At 35.8% G+C, this 22,806-nt stretch overlaps 1 protein-coding gene across 5 annotated transcripts in view; it reads right to left on the reverse strand.

Moving 5' to 3' along the window:
* Window positions 1-676: 676 nt before the first annotated feature.
* ZNF326 (zinc finger protein 326) overlaps window positions 677-22,806 on the reverse strand; it is a 39,242-nt gene continuing 17,112 nt past the window's right edge. For 4 of the 5 annotated variants that reach the window (XM_047726337.1, XM_047726336.1, XM_047726339.1 and 1 more), the window contains 6 exons: window positions 18,805-18,916; window positions 13,538-13,685; window positions 11,448-11,547; window positions 9,247-9,377; window positions 7,280-7,375; window positions 677-1,873 (listed from right to left, as the gene is read on the reverse strand). In XM_047726337.1, the coding sequence (XP_047582293.1) occupies window positions 1,505-1,873; window positions 7,280-7,375; window positions 9,247-9,377; window positions 11,448-11,547; window positions 13,538-13,685; window positions 18,805-18,916 (956 nt within the window). In that variant the 3' untranslated portion in view covers window positions 677-1,504. Of the gene's footprint in view, window positions 1,874-7,279; window positions 7,376-9,246; window positions 9,378-11,447; window positions 11,548-13,537; window positions 13,686-18,804; window positions 18,941-22,806 lie in introns of all 5 variants that reach the window. The other variant, XM_047726335.1, reaches the window with a different exon arrangement.

A 22,806-nucleotide genomic window follows, 5' to 3' on the forward strand; every position in this document is an offset into this window, starting at 1 on the left:
CAAATCTAGCCCACAACATGAACCCATATTGGCCCCCCAAAATGTATTTTTTTTTTAAAGATTTTATTTATTCATTTGACAGACAGAGATCACAAGTAGGCAGAGAGGCAGGCAGAGACAGAGAGGAGGAAGCAGGTTCCCTGCTGAGCAGAGAGCCCGATGAGGGGCTTGATCCCAGGACCCTGAGATCATGACCAGAGCCGAAGGCAGAGGCTTTAACCCACTGAGCCACCCAGGCGCCCCCCAAAATGTATTTTTAAAAGCTTTGTTGTATGCAAAAAGAGAAATTACCTGTGAAATTCTACAAATGCCTATACATTCATGAACTTAATGCTTTAGAATTACTTAATATTCCCATATACTCATCCATTCAATGCTTCAAAATTTGGAGGAACTAATTTATTTCACTGAGAGTCCCCCTCTCAAAAGAGGCCGAAGTGAAGAGTCAAAGAAATAAGAGCATTACTTTTCAGTGACATAGATGGTCATGCTTCATTGAAAATAGACTGTCAATCTCATCTTCTCTTTTTCAGTATGTAAGCCTACAAATTACAAAAAGTTAAAAAAAAAAAATTCAAGAGAGAAATACTTCTTTTTTAGAAAAGTGATATGGTTTGCTTCTTGGTTCTTCAGCTAAAAACGGACATGACAAAAGAACTAACACAATTATAAAAAATTATTTGTATCCAAATGTATTTTCAAGATTTCAAGATCTGACATAGGCACAAAGAAAAGGAAGGAATTGAAAAAAGTATAAACAAGTCAGTTATAGACTGACCTCAACTTGAAATAGGTTAAAAAATATTTTAGTAGTACTTTTAAAAAATGCTTGAAGTAAATATTTAATTCAACTCTTCTCAGTCATCTTGATGTATCTATGAGCTAAATGCCTACATTAAGGCAAAAACCTCATTTTAAATACTCATTTAATTGATGAATTGTTTCATTTAAAATTGCTAATCCAGGGAAAGTGTTTTTGTAAAAATCGTTTTATTGCTACAAAGGGAAACATGGTCACAAAAAGCCTTTAAGCGTATATTAACGCAAATTACTATTCAATGTCCAATGCCGTAAAAAAATACACAGAGCACAAAATACTTGCCCAATTTATCTCTTCTAGGGTAAGTATTCAAAACATTAATGCACACTTGAATATATATTCCCAACAGCAGCATTTAAGTTCAAATGATTAGAGTAGATATACTAACAATACACATCTGTTATCCTTAACACCAATAAAGTAATAAAAATTAAGCTTAAAAATTATACAAACAATTTATCTAATCTAAGTTTGATAGCTATAAAAACTAAACTAAAATAGTCTTACCTTCATCTTATTAAACAAATGCCAAACATTTAGAAATTATATAAAACAAATCTGAATGTGTGGAATGCATGCAACATGGGTGTTAATTCTCATATTTTAAACTATTAAAATTCTTACCCTTTTCCATATTAGGAGAGAAATTTAAAGCTTCTTTTAGATTTGACTAATACCTTATATTTAATTTTCTTCAGGTTGGTCAACAGGGAAGTCAACAGGCTCTTCCTTTGTTTCTTCCCCCACTGCCTCTCCTTCCCCCACTGCCTCTCCTTCCCCCACTGCCTCTCTCTCCCCCACTGCCTCTCCCTCCCCCACACCCTCTATTTCCCCTGCTTCCTCTGTGTCTCCCACTCCCTCTACTCCTCCTCCTTCTCCCACTTCCTCTGCTTCCTCCGCTTCTTCTACTTCCTCTGCTTCCCCCACTTCCTCCTCTTCTTCCTCCTCTTCCTCCTCTTCTTCAATAGGTTCATCAATCTTTTCTTCCTCTTCCTCATCTCCTTCTATTTGTTGATCTTGAGAATGATCTTGAATTTCAAAAGGATTCTCACCCTAAAAAGCATGAGGAAATAGCTTTTAAAATCAGTATATTCATTTTTGTTATCAGCGAAATTTTTATTTGCTGTAACATTAAAAATAAATATAATTTGAAGCTTTTTATTTTAACTCATGACAAATCCACTAGATATTTTGTTCAGTACCTACTTCATACCAATGTGGGTATATAAATTACTAAAGTCACTACTTTACATTCCATAAACTGGAATGCTTAAAGGCCACATTTTCCTAACTGAATTTCTAAAATCATATATCTATATATGATTACATATATGTAAAACCATATATATACAATCTAAATCTAAATATATATATTATATATATATATAAAATCTAAATCTAAGATCATATATATATGATTTTAGAACTTCAGTTAGGAATACACACACACACACACACACACACACACATACATATGGCAAAAGCAAATACGTGGGTTTTGGTAGAAATAAAGTATATAAAGCGAAGATATGTTCTACTAAATTACACCAGGATTCAATGTACTATGGTGGTAGGATCTCTTCAAAACACTCAAATGAAAATCAAGTCTTTTTAAAAATTCAAATGAATGAAAACCAGGTACCTACTAGATATACCTTACTTTTACGTTAAAAAAGTAGATAAATCTAATTTACTATGGGTTCAGTCAGTTAAGTGTTTGCCTTCGGCTCAGGTCATGATCTCCACATCGTGGGATTGAGCCCCACAATGGGCACCCTGCTCAGTGGAGAGTCTGCTTCTCCCACTCCCTCTGCTTGTGCCCTCTCTTAAATAAATAAATAAAATCTTTTTAAAAATCTATAATTCACTAACACTCACAGATACAACTTTATTATTTTAATTTATATAAATACTTGAATTATGTGTCTGGATTAAGTCTCATAAACTAGACCGTATGAGAAGTTAATATAGTAAGAAATAAATTGTAATGGTTATTAAATAACAAAGTATAAGCCTGGTGCTATACTTCAAGACCCATCAGGTGGGAAGGCACAGAATGAACTGAAATCGTAGGAGAAGAAATACTAATGAGTGGGTTACTCTACTAATCCAGGAGAGGAAGTGTAAAAGATGTAGCGGCACCATTAAAAGAATATGTAAATTAGGATGGGGAAAGTGGAAGAAGCAGATGTATGCTATATATAATTAGAATTTAAGATGTCTAAATGTCTAAGAGGCAGCTTTAAATTCACAACTCGAAAGAGAAGAGAGTTCGAAGTAAGACTTGTGAATTGTTTGCCAAGTGAATAGTGAGGTCAGGGAAATAAGTAGAATAAAAGGGTTAATGATAAAAACCCACTGAAAACATCTATACGTAGGGACAGAAGTTAAGAAAAAAAAAAAAAAACTCAGTGCAGGAGGAAACTCAGGATAGTAAAATATTATCCGGCAAAACAAAGTTTCAAGAATAAGTGACAGATTAACAGTATCAAATGATGCAAATAGGTAATATTAGAAAAGAATTGAAAAAGGTCACTAGAGTTGAAAATTATTAAAGTTGAATGAGGAATTTATTACACTATCCTCTTAACTTTCATATGTTTAAAATAGTAAATAAAAAATGTTAAAAAATTTATTTGAAAATTAAGGCACCAGTTATCTTGGAGCAGTTCCAAAAGTATGATGTAAGTGGAAGCTGGACAGCAATGACTGCCCAAGAATGAATCAGAATTTCCTCTAAGCTTTCAAAATCCACAGACCCGAGTTCCACACACTGAGACTTTAACGTAATCAAGTACTAGACCTCTTGCTAAAAACAGAAGTTCCCAAATCAATTTCAGACCTCTTGAATGAAAATTTTCCAGGGGTGAGATCTGGTAACCTGCATACTTCAGAAGCATTTCACGAGGTATTAATCAGAGAAGGTTGGGAAACTCTAATTCAGAAGGTTTTAAAGAAGGCCAAGGCAGCTTTTTGTTTGATTTCAGCCTCACAAGGAATTCTAATTACATATCTCCAATTGAGAACCACCAGTTTAAAGAGTAGAAGCAAAGAGTACAACGCAAGGCACAACTTGGTGCCCTTCTAAGTATGGTGATAAGAGAAAAGATAAGATGGGAAGGGGGAAGAGTAGGAAAAGTCAAGTCATTTTTAGTTTAGGGAACTTGTAAGCATATCTGTTTGTAGAAGAATAAAATAATAAACAGGGCACAAGTAAGATACAAGTAAGGAGTGAGAAAACTGATGAAACAATAATACAGGTGAAAGGCGAAAAGTGGGTATCTTTCTTCACAGATAACAATAAAAGTGAGAGTAAGTTACATAAATCTAACGCAGGAAGGAGAAAACTTACAGTTCACATCTAGTGGTCTCAATCTCTCTAAAGCAAGAGAAGTGATAAGAACATAGGAAGTAAAGGGCATAAGAATGAAATCTAGATATGTTAAGAGTGGAAAAGCTTTAAAATAGCCACTGTAGGAAGTACATTACATTGATTGGTAATAGGCAAAATTACCATGAACTGCAGTGAAAATCTAGCAAATACAGTACCGGTACAATTTGTACCGGTACAATGGTACCAGTACCATTACATTTGTAGCAAGATAGTTAATAAAGCTAACCATAAAGGTGCCTGGGTGGCTCAGTCGGTTTAAGTGTCTGCCTTGGGATCAGGTTACGATCTCTAGATCCTGAACTGAGCCCCTGCATCAGGCTCCCTGCTCAGTGGGGAGTCTACTTCTCCTTCTGCCTCTACCCCCCACCCACTTGTGCACTCTCTCTCAAGTAAATAAAATCTTAAAAAAAAAAATAAAAAAGCTAACCCTAGATGGTATAGTGCTGGGAACTGTTAAGTGGTAGAACAAGTAAGTGAGGAATTTTAGAATGGCAGTACTGCACTGTTATAAGGACTGACCATGAGTATCAAGGCCAGGGTGTGAAGGTAAAACAAGGTGATACAGTTGGAGAAATAGAGGAAATTGATGAACTGATTATTTTCATGGGGCAAAGATTAAAAAAGATAATTTTGTCAGACTGAGCACTTAAAGGTGAAAGAATTTTAAGTGATGACCAGAGCTGACCATGGGCAGAGGATGTTCCGGGGAGTAACAGCAGGGAACAGAGGAGATTAGGAAAGCTGAACAAAGGGTTATCACTGAATAATGTGACACCAGTGCTTCTTGAATTTTAACATGTCTATAAATCAAATGGGATCTTGTTCAAATGAAACTGCATTTCTAATGAACTCCCAGGAGATGCCAATATTGCTGGTCCATGGATCCCATTCATAGTAAAAAAATTCTAGAAGAGAACTCCTCAGTTCAGGTATTTTCTCCACAATATGCACATCAGCAAGACACTCCCCACCAGTGATGTCTCTCATTCAATGAAGTGACTCTCAAGTGTAGCTTGAGAAGTCTACATAGCAACTCACATTTGTATTCTTCTTTCATTAAATATTACTTTCATACATTAATAGAAACCATTATTAACTTCTCAAAAGTTTGTGATATAGCAAGGATAAAAATTTTTCCTCATTTAGCAATGATGCTCTTACCTTTTTGATGCCATATCTCCCAAAAAACTGAATTTCAATTAGGCCTGCAGTCACTATTTTTTTGTTGTTGCTGTTGGACTGCATTACTCTGTTACAATTTCTGCATTCACCTTTTAAAAATGGTGCCAAGAATGTAGTAAAAGTGATAAATATGACAAATCAGAAAATGGGACCCTCGGGAACAAGCTGAAAAAACTGAGATTTATCCAGCTTGTAAATCACTTGGTTGAGGTGTAAGTTAATGGTCATTAAAAAAATATAGAGATAAATATAGACAGATAGATAGATAGATAGATCAGGCTTCTTCACAGAGTACCTGTTAATCACTACAATAGCCAAAATAAATAATACTTCTCTAATCCATAAAATCAAGATTTAGTTACAAATGTAAATAACAGACTTACAAATTTTCAACATAATAGCTTTCTTCAGTGTAGGATGATTTTAAATGAGGCATTATTTTACAAAGACTCAAAAGCTAACCTCTAAAATATATTTCTGTTAATTTCTTGAATAACAGTAAATTCTTATTTGCACAGTTAAGTATATATAATACGTAAAGAATTTTATGTAAAGACTACCACAATAATATATGGCTAGCAGTGTGCCAGGTGTACCTAATTGTTCACATCTGCATTTACTAACATTCAGGGCAAAGCTCTTCTCCTGGCCTCCTGATTCCAGGAGAGAGCTTTTCCTGAAGCAGCATATCTGACCTCCCACTTTCCCATCCAAGCAAGAACAGCAACTTATCCAATTAGTATGCTTGGGAGAAGAAACTGGGCATGTACAAATTATTCCTTTCTGGGTCCTCTCTTTTGGGTCCTCCCAGCAACAGAAAAGGTACATTCTAGTCTATTGTAGGCCATGTGGTAAACTAGGGTAAGCTTATTGCTGTCTAGCTGAACCAGTAACAGAGGTCAAGGAGAGGTAAGTTTATCTAACTTAGAAGTGAAATACAACTATGGTGAGTGCTGTGAACTGTGTAAGAATGATGAATCACAGATCTGTACACAGAACTGTGTAAGAATGATGAATCACAGATCTGTATCCCTGAAGCAAACAGTGCATTATATGTTAATAAATAAATTTTTTAAATTATAATTAAAATTTTAAAAAAAGAAAGAAAGAGACTTTTAACTACAGAGAACAAACTGATGGTTACCAGAGGGGTGGTAGGCAGGGGCAATGGGGGAAATAGGTGATGGGGATGAAGGAGGCCACTTGTTGTGATGAGCACTGGGTATTGTACAGAAGTGCTGAATCATTGTATTGTGCACTTGAAACTAATATAACACTATATGTAAACTAACTGGGATTAATGCAAAACTTAAAAAAAAAAAAAGTGAAATACAAAGGTCCACAGTAACTATACACTTGTCATATCCCCCAAGTCATCCTTTCTTTAAAAATCAAGAATAGGGGTAACTGGGTGGCTCAGTCAGTTAAGCATCTTCCTTCTGCTCAGGTCATGAACCTGAGGTCCTGAGATTGGGCCCTTGTCAGGCTCCCTGCTCAGTGAGGAGTCTGCTTCTCCCTCTCTATCTGCCCCCCCCACGGGTGATCTCTCTCTCGCTCTCTACCTCAAAAAAATAAATAAAAATAAAATAAAATAATAAATAAATAAAAATCGAGAATAAAGCGGACATTCTGATCTTCAATCAGACTCCTGTGTTTCTCTCAAATGATCCAGAGTGAGAAAAGGATAAGAGAGGAATGGCTTATTGTTCCCTCACCCAACAAATCCCAACAATTAGGAAAAAAGATGTCTTACTTATAAGCAAGATACTAAGTAAAATTCTTCCTAATGTTGCACTATATATAGACATCATAGTTACTATGTCACTAGTTAATAATAAAGATACTATGATATAACCTAAAAAGGTTTTGCCCTAAAATCTTACCTTAACAAAACGTTCATATCGCGCCTTCACTATTGGATTATTTAAAATGCTTGTAGCAGTCAAGACACTTTCTCTTTTTATTTGCTCCTTATAAGCCTGTGAGAAATAGAACACACTGAGGTACTTGAAAACCATACCATAAAAATATTTCTATAATTAAAACAACACTGTATGCTCAAATTCTTAGATTTAAATGATTTACTTCCTGGCAAATTAAGCTATAAAGCAACAGCAGCTACTGGGATACAATCTAAATCATCCATGGATTAAAACAATGAAGATTCGGGACGCCTGGGTGGCTCAGTTGGTTAAGCGGCTGCCTTCGGCTCAGGTCATGATCCCAGAGTCCTGGGATCGAGTCCCACATCGGGCTCCTTGCTCGGCAGAGAGCCTGCTACTCCCTCTGCCTCTGCCTGCCACTCTATCTGCTTGTGCTCACTCTCGCTCTCTCTCTCTGACAAATAAATAAAATCTTAAAAAAAAAAAAAAAAATGAAGATTCAATAAGCCAATGAGACTCATTAAAAAACACCCAGTCACCAAATATGATACATCCAAATCTACTAAATAGCTGCTTTCTCTCCTTCCTACTCCACATGCACATCCCCCCACCCCAATTCTGCCAACTACTAATTTTCATGCCATTAAAAAAGAATAATTTTTCATACTGCTAGAGTAATTAGTCTTCCTCTGGACTGTAGTTAGCATAAGACTATATTATATAAAGGAGGAAAGGTAATAATATGGATTGTCTAGTTGCCAAAAAGGTGTCAAGGGAATATCAAAAGAGAAGAGAAAAGTACAAAGATTTTTAAAAGATTTTATGTGCTCAAAGTGGCTGATGGAGTCTGAGTTAAATGAGGATCACATCAATACAAAATATGAATTTAAGACTCAGGTACATTCTATTTAAAACTTAAGTCTTTGGGGGCGCCTGGATGGCTCAGTCTGTTTAGTGGCCAACTCCTGATTTTGGCTGAGGTCATGATCTCGGAGTCCTGGGACTGAGCCCGGGGTTGGGCTCCACACTCAGCAGAGTGTCTGCTTCAGGACTCTCTTTCCCTGCTCCTCCCCACTGCTTGCTTGTACGTGGGCGCGCACAGGCGCACACTCGCTCTTTCTCTAAAATAAATAAATAAATCTTAAAAAATAAATAAAACTTAAGTCTTTAATATTTGAATTTTTAAATTTGGTTCTCAAATGAGCTAGTTTCGCATACTATAAACACTATTTGAAATAAACTGGACTAAATAAAATCAACCAATATAAAAGCAGAAACATGCCAATCAAAAAGAAAACTACATTTTTCCTAGAATTTGAGTAAATTTACTCAGAAATGTAACAACAGATAACAGCTGATACTAGTTTATTTTTCCCAACAATCAGAAAAACGTATGTTACAATCAAATCTTTCCTTTCTTTTTTGATCTAAAACACACACACACACACACACACACGCTCTCTCCCTCTCTCTGTCCTCATAAAACTGTTTTGTACCAACTTTAAAAAAAGTGTTCATGAAAAGAACAATTCAACAGCTATGATTTACTGAAGGTTTACACTATGTAAGCTTATACTACGTAATGCTGATATCAGTCAGGCACCATTTTAAGTGTTTTTTATACTTTAACCAACTTAATCTTTAAACAGTTATGTAAGAATAGAATGATTATCCATCCCCATTTTACAGATAAAGCAGCTTAGGCAAAGAAAAGTTAATTTACTTGCTTACCACATATTATATACTGAACCAGAATTCAAACCCAGGAATTCTTGCTCCAGAGCTCAATCTTAACCACCACCAGGCTTAACTACTATGCTACACAGACCCTCTATGTTATCTTCATAGTTTTTTTTTTACACAGGAGAATAATAGGGCTGTATGCAAGCAGGTAGGTATGAAACAATGGCCTTTAAAGGATAATAAAGGATTAACAAATAATTCAATGACTTCATTAAGATAGATACCTGCTTCCCTTTGATATGATCAGGAGATTTTAAGTGCTGCTGCACTGAGCTGTGTAAAGCAGGGATATATACACTGCATGCACTGCAGTGAACAGTCTCTACTTTCATCATGTGATCATCTGCAGTAACACCTACAAAAGAAAGCCAGTTATAAATAAGAAAAGTAATGATTTACATATTCTTATTTCCAACAAAACAAGTTTTTATTGTTTCCACGGTTATTTATAACCCCTTCTTCCCAAAAAAGAATCAAAGTATGTAGATTATGTTAAGTTTTCTACCACACCTCACAAATCTGCATATACAGATTAAAAATCTGGATAATAGATAAAATTATAAAGTATAATAACATTGTATTTCCTAGTCATGTTATATAATCATGTTCTGAGGCTTAGAAGTCCATCTCCAAAATATATTATATAAGAGACATGTTGATTTTGTACTAAGAAAAAAATTACCGTAATAAATGTGGGTGGACAGGGATAGGAAAAAAAAAATGTCAAGACTGGATTCACAAGAAACAAATTTATTAGAGATAAAGGTATAAATATATGGAAGGGAAAGGTGTGAGAGAATATGGCACTTTATAGGAATTCCAAGTAATTCAGTATGGCTGGGGCACTGAGAATAAAGAAAAGACAAAACACCCTGGAGATCTTTGCATGCCAGACTAGGAATTTGAAATTTATCCTGTAGAGGATGGGGAACTAGCTAAAATTCTTGAAGTATTAGAAGTCATGCAGAATTAGAGATAAGAAAGAAAATAATAATTGCCAAGAGAACAGATGGAGATTTGAACAAATGTAATATTTAAAGAGGTAAAGAAGAGACCTGGAAGATATTTAAAAGACAGAAGTGATAAGGCGAGCCTGGGTGGCTCAGTCAGTTCAAGCCTCTGACTTCATCTCAGGTCATGATCTCAGGGTTATGGGATTGAGCCCCGCATCGGGCTCTCTGCTCAGTGGGGAGTCTGCTTCCCCCTTTCTCTCTCTGCCTGACTCTCTGCCTATTGGTGATCTCTGTCAAATAAATAAATAAAATCTTAAAAAAAAAAAAAAGACAGAAGTGATAAGATACAATGTTACAGATATAGTAAAGTAAAATTACATAGGACTACATACTTCTGGCTCTGATGATGAGGCCAACTTCCAAGGTAAATAAAAGACAGGTCAACAGGGTTTTTGTTTTGTTTTCTTTATGGGGTGGAGGATGCTCAAAGAGTACACAAATTTTTTGATACACAGATTTTGTGAGACCGCTAAAGAGAAAAGTCAGTAGGCAGTTGGATGTCCGAGACTCGGGTTCAGAGAGAAACCCGTGCTAGGCATATAATGTACCAGTAATCAACAGAGATGGGTTAATTTAAGCTCTGCAAATAGATGAATCATGAGGAAGGAATACAAAAAAAGAAGATAATGGAACAAAGGAAGAGCAGCAGGAAATGCCAACTTCTAGAAGCCTCACAGAGAAAGAGAAATACAGGTAAACAACAGCAAGGGAATAAAGAATATCAGGACAGTGATATACCACAGAATCCAGGGGAGGAGGCAGATGAACAAACATCAGTAAAAATGCTATAGAAGTAAGATAATAATTCAGAAGAATCTACTGAAGCTGATGTTAGAAATCTCTATCAGAGCAGTTTCAGGAGACCACTGGTAACAGAAAGTGGTCTACTGTGGGAAAGTAGTAATGGGCAGTGAATAAACACATCCGTGTGGACTATGCTTAAAGAAGCATGGTTGTTCAAGGGGAAAAGCAAGTTTTAGGGGAAATATTGTCTGTTTTTTTCTTTTCCTTTGTTTCTTTGAAGACTTTTTTTTTTTTTTTTAAAGATGAAAGCATAGGCTTCAGAAACAGAAAAAGAAAGACTAAAAAATTGAGTTCACTATTTGAGCAGATGTCCTTAAAGAGATGAGAAGGAATAAGACAGACAGAAGATATATGGAAGAATTCACTTCCATCTAGAGGAAAAGCTGATTTTTCTTGTAACTGAAGTGAAAGACGTTAACAGTAGATCATGATAAGCTTGTAAGCATGAGAAGAGGAAGTCAAAGGAATTCATCTCTAATAACCTACTCATGGCTACCACATTTGACTATGTACTTGATCACTCTAGTAGCCATCATTTATACTGAAATAGGGTATGGTATATAAAAAAACACATGTAAATTTCTAAAATAATTTGTTTAAATACTTACCTTCCATAACATCTTTTTCAATTATTTTAACTACTTCTGTTTGATTATTTGTCTGTTGCTTACGAATAGATGTTTTCTTGAATTTATTCACCATACATTCCTATAAAGCAAAATAGGAAGAAACCCAGAAAGTTTTCAGTGAGCACTTAGAATATGCTTAGCATCAAACTAACTCAGCCTATGGAAGATAATATCAGTTACATAAGAACTAGTATCTGTTTTCAAGGAGCTTACAATTCAGTTGAAAAGACTATCATAAAATACAAAGAAAGTATTAAGACACTTATAAAAAATATTTGCTTTCAAAATGTATTTTCTATCAACAATAGCCAAACTATGAAAGAGCCCAAATGTCCACTGATTGATGACTGGATACAGATGATGGTGTGTGTGTGTGTGTGTGTGTGTGTGTGTGTGTACATATATATAGAGAGAGATAGATAAAGATATATAGTGGAATATTACTCAGCCATCAAAAAGAATGAAATTATGCCATGTGCCATGTGCCATGATGCAGATGGAGCTAGAGTGTATTATGCTAAGCGAAATAAGTCAGTCAAAAAAGACAAATACCATGGGATTTCTTTCACTCATATGTGGAATTAAATTAAATTTAGAAACAAAACAGATGAATATAGAACAAGAAGGGGGGGTGGAGAGGGAAACAAACCAAGAAACTCAACGACAGAGAACAACCTGATGGTTGATGGAAGGAGGTGGGTGGGGGATGGGCTAGATGGGTGACGCATATTAAGGAGGGCACTTGTTATGATGAGTACTAAGTGTTGTATATAAGTGATGAATCACTGAATTCTACTCCTAAAACCAATATTGCACTGTATGTTAACTAACTAGAATTTAAATAAAAATTTGAAAAGAAAAAAATATATTTTAGGCATAAAGAACAAGAGAAATCAAAGACAGCTAGAAGAGTTAAGGGGTCTTCTCAAGGCAGGTGAGTACTTAAGTCCTAAATGATAACTAGGAACCAGTTAAGGAATGAAATTACAGAAAGAAATGTTTCTAAAGGTACACAATTCTGAAAGGATATGGAGGAATGCATGATCATTTTATTTCTAACCCCACAACAATTTCACGCTTTTGTCCAAATTAACTGTATGTACAATTAGCAGTCCAGCTCTAGTCCCTTCCTTAAGCATCCCTGGCCCCAACGATCTTCCCCTTCTCCAAAACCCTCTGCCTACACTCTCACTCCCAGCCCTTCAACTTAACTGTGCCATCTGTGGATATACAAGCACATTCTCTTTCCAACTACTGTTAGTTCACAGAGGGTGGTATCTGTGTCTTTGGTCCCTGCACAGCACCTTTGTTAAGTATTCAAGAAAAACTATTGAACTGGTAACCACACACCAATAATATAAAGGACACCAAACAGACACCCACTCTCTGGCTCTGAATTCAGACTGCCAACTAACTGATAGAGTTATTACACTGCTCTGAGTGTGATCTTTCATGATGAAAAGGAGTTGTGATGAGGCTCAAATGACACAATGAATGAAAGTACCCAGCATGGTACAAGGTGCAGAGTAGACTCTCAGTGAATGATAACTGATTCTGCATCAACAAACAGTTGCTAAAGGAATTCTTTTCCTGACACCTCTGCTAGAAACTAATGTGAAAAACATAAAATGTTCTCTCAAATTACAAATCTAAAATCTCTTACAGAGGAATTCAAGTTTAATTCCGGGCTTTTTTTTTTTTTTAAGAACTCTTTAAGTAAACAGTACACTAAATTTTCTAAATTTTTAGAAACAAAACGAGAGATGGGAAGCTGAAAAAGTAAAAAATTAAAGTATCAGATAAAGTGCTTCTCATTTTAAAAATAGCTACTTAGGGGCGCCTGGGTGGCTCAGGGGTTAGGCCTCTGCCTTCGGCTCAGGTCATGATCTCGGGGTCCTGGGATCGAGCCCCGCATCGGGCTCTCTGCTCAGTGGGGGCCTGCTTCCCCCCTTCTCTCTCTCTGCCTGCTTCTCTGCCTACTTGTGATCTCTGTCTCTGCCAAATAAATAAATAAAATCTTTAAAAAAAATAAAATAAAATAAAAATAAAAAATAAAAATAGCTACTTACATGCAAAAACTCCATAACTACTTTATCAAATTTGGTTTGTTTCTGAATATGATCTAGTGTTTCCTGGTGTGAAGAACTTTCCAGATGTAGTTCAATATCTTTTTCTTCAAACGTTCGGAATTTACAAAAGGAACATGTGAATGCCATTCTATAAAGAAAAAAAAAGTTTTCTTTAAATATTACCTTATTTACTTAGAGTTCATAAGACCATACTAATAAAACTAATTTTACCAGCATAAATGATTTCCTTTATTCCATTTTATGGTTGGTCTAAATTTAGCTGAAGTCAGAAAAATCAGTATTTCTTTAAATACCTATTTGGACAACACTGTTATTATACCATTTTACATTTCTGGCCCACCCTGGAACTCCTTGGTACAAACGATGGAAATCAGTGGATCTACTTAATCTGGTCCTAAGCTATCCACGTCAAGTCTAGACTAGTTAGAAAGCCAAAGCAAACTTCAAAAAATATCAAGTTCCAAAGTTTCATTACTTATTTTATTTTCTGTTCCACTCTTAAGCTCGCAACCCACCAACGTAGTTATCAACAAAGCCAGGTGGAATACCAGACAACCCTAATTCACTCCCCTGGAGCTCTTCGATGAGCAAAAGCCTGCCCTTTAGGGACTACTTCAGGATGACTGATAAGCCCGGACCAGACAAATTTAGAAGCTTAGCAGTCACTTCAATATGAACTTCCCCTTTTCCTCCCATAAAGTGTTCCCGTCTTATATATTCTTATTATTTCCTCTTCCTTGAATTATGACAAGTTTCTTAACTGGTTTCTTTGTCTCCAGTCTCCATTTTCCAATCAATTCTTTATACTGCTATTATATTTATTTTCCTGGTTAAAATTATGGGATCTGTAGCCTACTGCTGGGTTTATATCCTAGCCCTCTTGTGTGATGTTGGGCAAATTACTTAACTTCTCTGGGCCTTAGTTTTCTGATCTTAATGAGATAAGAACACTTAGAGAAGTACTGTGAGGATTAAAAAAAAAATAACATATAGAAAACCCTTAGGACAGTTCCTGGCACACAGTAATAACTCAATTAATAACTGTCACATCCTAAAGGAGGCAACAGCATTTCACTGCTCAAAAGGCTTACCAGCTTCATGGACTTAAGCCTCAAAAAACAAAGTCAAAACACTTTCAGCTGCCATTTAAGAAAGTTTTTAATCTCTCCTGTATTTTTTGGCTTTACCCACTAAATACTTTTAAAAGTATCTGGCACATGGTATGTCTTCATTGTTTAAATTACACTTTTCAACCCCCACTAGATTCATTTTCAATCTACACAGCTTTCCATTTCCTGAATATCAATGAAACATTCCTGTTTCTTTCTTTGTCCTCGAACCATGCCCTCTGTCTGGCCTGCCTAACAGCTCCTATTGCAATCCTACCCTCCCTCAGTCAGTTGAAATACCACCTCCAACCATCTCCCTGATTTTCCTGCACTCCTACTGAGAAGTTATCTCCTGTAAGACACTTTGTACTTCTCTTCTGGCACTCTTTCCCATATATTATTGTTTTTCTGTACCTCTCACACCCCTGTCCTCTTCCCCCCAGGCTCCCTTCTTCTTTATTTTATTGAAAGCATTCAAATATCCAAAAAGAACTATCATAAGAATAGTTATTCACTGTCAATCTCTTATCCTCCTAACTCAAAATAAAACTGTTCTGATGAACTAAAGTAATTTTTAACTATTTTTAATGATTCTTATCCTAAAATGACAATTTAATTGAACTGACATTTTTTGGCTTATATCCTCAGATTCATATTTAGGGTTGTGGAGAAAACAGCTAAATCAAAGTTCAGTTCTTCCATTTTCTCCAAATCACACATTTATTAACATAGATATATCCTATCCAAAGCTACAATTTTTAAAGGGGGAAGTATTCATAGGGTAAATAGAAAAATTATTCTTATAATGTAAAACACCTCCAGATTCCTACACACCTGAAACAGAATTCATTCCAATTTGTTTCCACCCCTGTCAAAAGAAGGAATTCTATCCACAGTGGCAGAGATACTCGTAAGGACCAAAACTAGCTGCCTTTTAAAAGCTAGAACTTCTTTTCATGAGTTAATCCTTAATAAGCTTAATCCTACTGTTTACAAATTATGAGTAACAAATCAGAAAGAACATAGGACAAGGTTATTGAAGCTAGACACAAAGATTATACAAGCACAGTTGACCCTTGAACAACAGCGGTTTGAAATGCACAGGTTCCTCGTATGCAGATTTTCTACAGCACAGTTCTGTAAATGTATTTTCTCTTCCTTAGGATTTTCTTAATCTTTTCTTTTCTCTAGCTTACTTTATTGTAATAGAGTATATAATACCTGTAACATACAAAATATGTGTTAAATCAACTGTTTATGTTATCAGCAAGACTTCTAGAAAACAGGTGGCTATTGGCAGTTTTGCAGGAGTCCAAAGTTACACATGGATATGTGACTGGATGGAGGTTAGTGCCCCAACCCCCATGCTGTTTATGGGCCAACTGTAATACCGAGCTCAATAAAATCAAAGACGGTCTAAGCAAACAAAAAAATCTGGGAATCCAGATGTCAGTGAATTTTCTTTTACTGCATTTTACATAAATAAAATCAACATATATATTAAAACCAAGTAGTAACAAAGAATATCCTATTTAATATGGAAGAAAACATAATTTAAAAAATATTTCCATAGAAAGGTCTTCAGATGCTGCTCTTAAAAATGTTATCTTCTTGGGGCACCTGGGTAGCTCAGTGGGTTAAGCCTCTGCCTTTGGCTCAGGTCATGATATCAGGGTCCTGGGATGGAGCCCCTAATCAGGCTCTCTGCTCAGCAGGGAGCCTGCTTCCCCCTCTCTCTCTGCCTGCCTCTCTGCCTACTTGTGATCTCTGTCAAATAAATAAATAAAATATTTTGAGAAAAAAAAATGTTATCATCTAAACTAACATAAAGTTTTAGACATCTAGAAAATTCACTAATGTGTAATAATTCATTCCCCTCATGCTACACAAAACAAATCAACTTTTAAAGAGCAAAACTAGGAGTGCCTGGGTGGCTGTTGGTTAAGCAACTGTCTTCAGCTCAGGTCATGATCCCAGGGTCCTGGGATAGAGTCCCCTGTTGGGTTCCTTGTTCAACGAAGAGCCTTCTTCTCCCTCTGCCCCTCCCCACTTCTTGCACGCATGTGTGTGTGCGTGCACGCGCACACACACACACACACATGCACACACAGAGTCTCTAACTTGCTATCTCAAATAAAAATCTTAAAAAAAAATAAAGAGCAAAACTATATTCTGAATAGAAAATACACTGAATTTACTTCTTACATTTTATAATCTTTAGCTTTCTAGCATAAGCAGTAATTTAAGAAAAAGATGATGGAAAAAATATCAATTACTGTCCTTTAAAAAATTTTTCTTTTAGGCTTTTTCATGCATATTTAACATGTTGTATAGATCACTTTTTCTATTTTGTCTGCGTTTTCTCTATGTTAATGCAGGCTTTGTAACTTTCATTTCCAACAATGGCCTAAGAGCCCATAAAGGGAGTGTCAAAACTTCCATATACTTGACCACTTGCTATCACTGATATTTGTTTCGTGTTTGGAGCTACTATAAACAATGTTGTAATGGGCATCTTTTTCGATTAAACTCTTTTATACTTTTATATTATTTTCTTGGAGAGACCACCAACTATAAAAAAATCCAAAACATTTTTAAAAACTGCTAAATTGGGGTCACCTGGGTGGCTCAGTCAGTTAAGCTTCGGACTCTTGTTTAGGCTCATGTCAGATCTCAGGGTTGTGAGATGGAGCCTGGCACTGGGTTCCACGCTAGGCGTGGAGCCTGCTTACGATTCTCTCTCCTTCTCCCTCTGCCTCTCCCCTCTCCCCCACTCTCAAAATAAATAAATAAATAAATAACCTGCTAAATTGCTTCCCAGTAATTATTAACCATACCATTTGGTTATCAGCAAATTATAATAGCGTACTTTAACTGTATCCTTGTTGGTAAACCAATGTTTCCTTTCTCCTCACTAATAAAATGCCATGCTATTATTTAAATTTTCAGTTTATCTTATAGTGAGTTTCAACATTTTCCTGAAAATTATTAACTAGCTGGTGTTCCTTCAGACAATCATGTACTGAGCATCTTGTTTTTTTCCTATGTAAAAGACAAAAAAGCAATGGTTGCGCATGCTTGGGTGGTTCAGTCAGTTAAGCATCCGATTCTGATTTCAGCTCAGGTCTGGATCTCAGGGTTGTGAGATCCAGCCCCACATGCAGCTCCCTGCTGAGCATGGAATCTGCTTAAGAGTCTTTCTTTTGCTCTGCCTCTGCCTCTGCCTCTGCCCACTCTTTCTCCAAAAAAAAAAAAAAAGAAAAGAAATACTGGTTGGGTGATATTTATCTTAGACACATTAATCATTTCTTGTGTTAATATTTTCCAAGTCTGTTTGCTTTCAAGTTTTAAATTTTTATTTAAACTAATGTGGTCATTATTTCCTTTGTAATTTATTCTATAACTTTTAAGCCTAGGAAAAAAACTTCTATAGTGATTATTTATAAATACGCTATTTTAGTTTCCTGTTATTCTCCATTTTGTAGGTTCTTTAATCCACCTGGATTTCATCTTCACTGGTATAAGAAGATGTAAACTATTTCTCTTCTTATTGTTCAGTTGTTCAAGCAACCCCTCTCCCCCTATTTTTAAGCAATTCCCCTTTTGTTTGCAACCTCTTCTTTATTAAATATTATATTCTTATTATAACACATGTATTTACAAGTTAATAATTCTATTACACTCAACATTTTTCTGGTACCACATATTTTTAACTATTACAACTTTATAATGTTTCAATTATCTCAAAAGCTAGATACGCTTCTTTTACAGAAACTTCTTTGGAATCGAGATTGACAACACCTATTATATTTCTAAATATTGTTTTCTTACCCAAGAATATCACCATGTCTCTCTGTACTCAAAGGTCAAGACTTTGTGGTTTTCTTCATGTTATGACATGTATTTCTTTTTAAGAATACTATATTACCAGGTATTTTTTACTTTTTGATTACCATTCTGAATGGAACTCTTTTTTTCTTCTATTTTCTAAGGAGTGACTGCACAGAAATACCAAAGATCTTTGATCAGACCTTTCATTTGACCCTCATGAATTTTTCACATTCCAATTGATGTATCTGCATTTTCTAGGAAACTGTTTTTAATAAGACCAATTTTCAGAATCTACTAAGCACAAACCTGTATCCATCTCCATATTTCTCACTGTTTTTTTCTCTTCTGCGTCTTTGTTTCTCTCGCCGAGCCTCAATTCGTCGCTTTTCTTCTTCCTCATTTTTAGGATCGGTTTTTGCTAGGATATCAGCAAAAGTCAAAACTAAAAATCATTTTTCCAATCTCCCTTTTTAGTTTCCACTTCATAGAGTATAGACATGCAAGTTCACCTGCTGACCACAATCTAAATTGAACTCACCAAAAAAATCAGTTTGAGATTAACCAGTATTTCTGCAACTTCATTCATATAAATACCATCATCATGAATTCAATGCTTTTAGATAATTTTTTCATGTTCATATGACGAACTACATGGTGATTACAACTGTAGAAGTTAGACCCATGAATCACCCACTATAGTACTAATCAGTCACGAACATCAAAATTACCCAAAGATACTTTTTAAAAATGCATATGCCCCGAGGTGCCTGGGTGGCTCAGTCAGTTAAGCCTCCAATTCTTGGTTTTGGCTTAGGTCAGGATCTCAGGGTTTTGATATAGAGCCTGATGCAGGCTCTGCGCTAAGGGAAGAGACTGCCTTAGATTTTTCTCCCCCTACACCCACCCCCACTCCTCCCCCCAGCCTGTACCTCTCTCTCTCTTAAATAAACAAACAACAAACAGATCTTTAAAAATTCACATGCCCTTGTCCACCTCACTTGCCTAAATCCTTGTTTAGGATGGAATCAGAACATCTGTATGTTTTAAAAGGCTTCTCACATGATTTTGATTCAGAGTTTTGTCTTGGGTGTTATATTTATTGTTGGGAGCTACTGCTGAAGATACAGTATTGTCCCATTACACAGAATCCCCTTCAGAGGACAAAGGGAAGAAATTTTTCATGGTGCCCGGTACCAGGAAAAAGTGTGCTTCTTCTGGAAGATTGCTTTGCTTTTAATCTGTGGACATGACAGCTCTTAGAGATAGTCACATTTCCAACTTTACATTGTTAAAAAAATCAAGAGCCAATCTGAAAATGAAATTAAGGAAACCATTTCATTCATGTTAGCATCAACAAGAGCATATACTCAGGAATAAATTTAACAAAAGAAGTATAGAACTTGTACCTCAAAAACTACAAAACATTGCTGAAAGAAGTTAAAGAAGATCTAAATAAATGGAAAAACTAAATAAAGGGTTCAGAGATCTGAAGACTTAAAACTGTTAAGGTGGTTTTACTCCCTAAACCGATGTATGGATTTAGCACAATCCCTGGCAGAATTCTGCCTGACTTCTTTGCAAAAATTGACAAGTTGATTCTAAAGTTCACAGGGAATTGCAACGCATTTAATAGTGGAAACAATATAGAATAGTGGCAGCAATCCTAAAAAGAAAAACAAAGTAGAAAGACTCACACTCATGATTTAAAAACTTGCTACAAAGGCACAGTTATCAAGACCTTATGGTACTGGCACGAGGACAGACATATAGATCAACAGAACAGACCTGAGAGTCCAGAAATAAATTCATAAAACTATGGTCAGCTGGTTTTTTGCAGGGATGCCAGAATTACTCAGTTGGTAGAGAACAGTCTTCTCAGCAAGTGGTGCTGGGCAACTGGATAGCCACATTCAAATGTGAAAGTGCAAGACCTAAGGGTAAGAACTATAACTATAAAACTCTTAGAAGAAAACATAGAAGTGTACCTTCATGACTCTGGAATTTGACAAGGAATTCTTAGAAAACCAAAATAACTGAGCAACAAAAGAAAAAAAAACAGATAAATTGGACGTTATTAAAATTAAAAACTTTTGTGCTTCGAAGGATACCATCAGAAGAGTAAAAAGGCAACTCAGAGTGGCAAATGACATTAACAAATCATACATCTGAAAAGGAAACTGCCTAGAATGTATAAAGAATTTCTACAACTCAATAAAAAGACAAATAGCCCACTGAAAAGTGAACAAAATCTCTAAACAGGCATTTTTCCAAGAAAGTTATACGAATAGCCAATAAACATAGTTTTTAAGCCAGGTTTTAGTGAAATAAAGATGTCTTTTAAGGTCTTTTCATGAGAAACCATCAATTAGGAACTCTGAAGAGGAGTTGTCATAGAGTTGTACAAGTGGTAATATTCTGACAAGCACATATGTTGTTTATGATCTCAAGTAATTTTGAATGGTACAAATAAAAAAATAGGTCCAGAAATAAATTCATAAAACTATGGTCAGCTGGTCAGAAAAAAATGCTCTGCCACTAGTTATCAGGGAATTGTAAATCAAGACCATAGTGAGATATTACTTCATATGACTTGCATGGCTAGAATCATAAAGACAGATAAGTCTTTAGTGAGGATACAGAGAAATCAGAGCTCTCATACACTGCTAGTGGGAATGTAAAATGGTGCAGCTGCTCTGGAAAACATGTTCCTCCTCAAATGATTACACAGTTACCATATGATTCAGCAATACTTCTCTTGGATATATATCTAGGATATACAAAATGAAAACAGGTGTTCACAAAAAAACTTATATACAGATATTTGTAGCAGCAGTATTCATTGTAGCTAAAAGGTAGAAGCAACCCAAATACTCATCAGTGAATGAATGGATAAAGAAAATGTGGTATATTCATATAGTGGAATATTTCCAGCCACAAAATGGAATGAAGTATTGTTACATGCTCTAACTTGGATGAACCTTGTAGGATTATGCTAAGTGAAGCCTGTTATAAAAGTCCACATTCTACATGACTTTTTTTCATATGAAAGTCCAGAATACAGAAATGGATAAAGATAGAACCTAAGTTAGTGGTTGCTCTGTGTGGGAGGCCACAGTAAGGCTTGAGACGAGAACCAAACCAGGCCCTGACTTGTGCCTCCTTTAAAGGCTTGAATAGCCGAATAAAAGGCTTAGGTCGATAAAGTCGAGTAGCACTGAGAAAGGGTCTGTGCTATGTGTTGTGGGCTCGCCTATGTGACTTCCCACACGTTTGCTAGTCAGAGATGATTTGGTCCGGGTCAGAAATTTCTTGGCTGGTCCTTGCTGTCCTTGCACGGGCTATAGACTACACCATTGCAAGACTGTGCTGTGCTTACATAAACTATGTCTTGAGTGGCCTTGAAGTCAGTACATCTGGCACTAGAGGGTCTGCTATTGGTGCTTGGCAAATAGGTAATGGGAAAGCTTGAAAGATTTTCTGTGCATGTTGCAAACTCTTTAGTAATCAGCTAAAAATAGGTACTTTCTTATGATTGTTTCTGTTAGCTATATAATGCCTTACTTACTGCCTTGAATAAAATTGGCACTATTGGACATCCTCCTTGGTGCTCCTCCTGCCCCCATCTCTTTGTCTCTTAATTTCTTTTCAGCATCCTCTTACCCTCTCGACCCTGGTCGATTTGTCGCGCCGGCCGCGACAGCTCTGGGCTGTGGTGTGAGTACCTGCCTAACAGGTACAGGTCTCTAAGAGGTGATGAAAATGTTTTGAAATTGATTATGGTGATATTTGCATATATCTGTGAATACACTAAAAACCAGTGGGTTGTTGCACACTTTAAATGGGTGAATTGTAGGGTATGTGAATCAGTAAAGTTTTTTTATAAAAAAAGTTCAGAGGCAGATTACTCTGTTACTTATCTATATTGTTGTATTTTATTTTTTCACTTGTAATGTACCTCAACATGAAATCAGGTACATCTGATCAAATTAGATGAAGGCAAGGATATACTAAATAAAAGCTAAAGGAAAGTCTTTTCAGCATTCTTTGTGAAAACATGTAGCAGCAAAATAATATATACCAAATATTTTGTCTATTTTTATTTGTACACTGAATTATTTTTCTTGTTTTTTTTCTTTTTGTATATTTATTTTTGCCTTGATGACTGAGAAGTGTTCAGTCTTTCCTAGTAAGGTGAAATGTGAGTCTTTCTACTTTGTTTTTCTTTTTAGGATTGCTGCCACTATTCTATATTGTTTCCACTATTAAATGCGTTGCAATTCCCTGTGAACTTTAGAATCAACTTGTCAA

Source organism: Lutra lutra, chromosome 4 (assembly GCF_902655055.1).
Source record: "Lutra lutra chromosome 4, mLutLut1.2, whole genome shotgun sequence".
Lineage (NCBI taxonomy): Eukaryota > Metazoa > Chordata > Mammalia > Carnivora > Mustelidae > Lutra > Lutra lutra.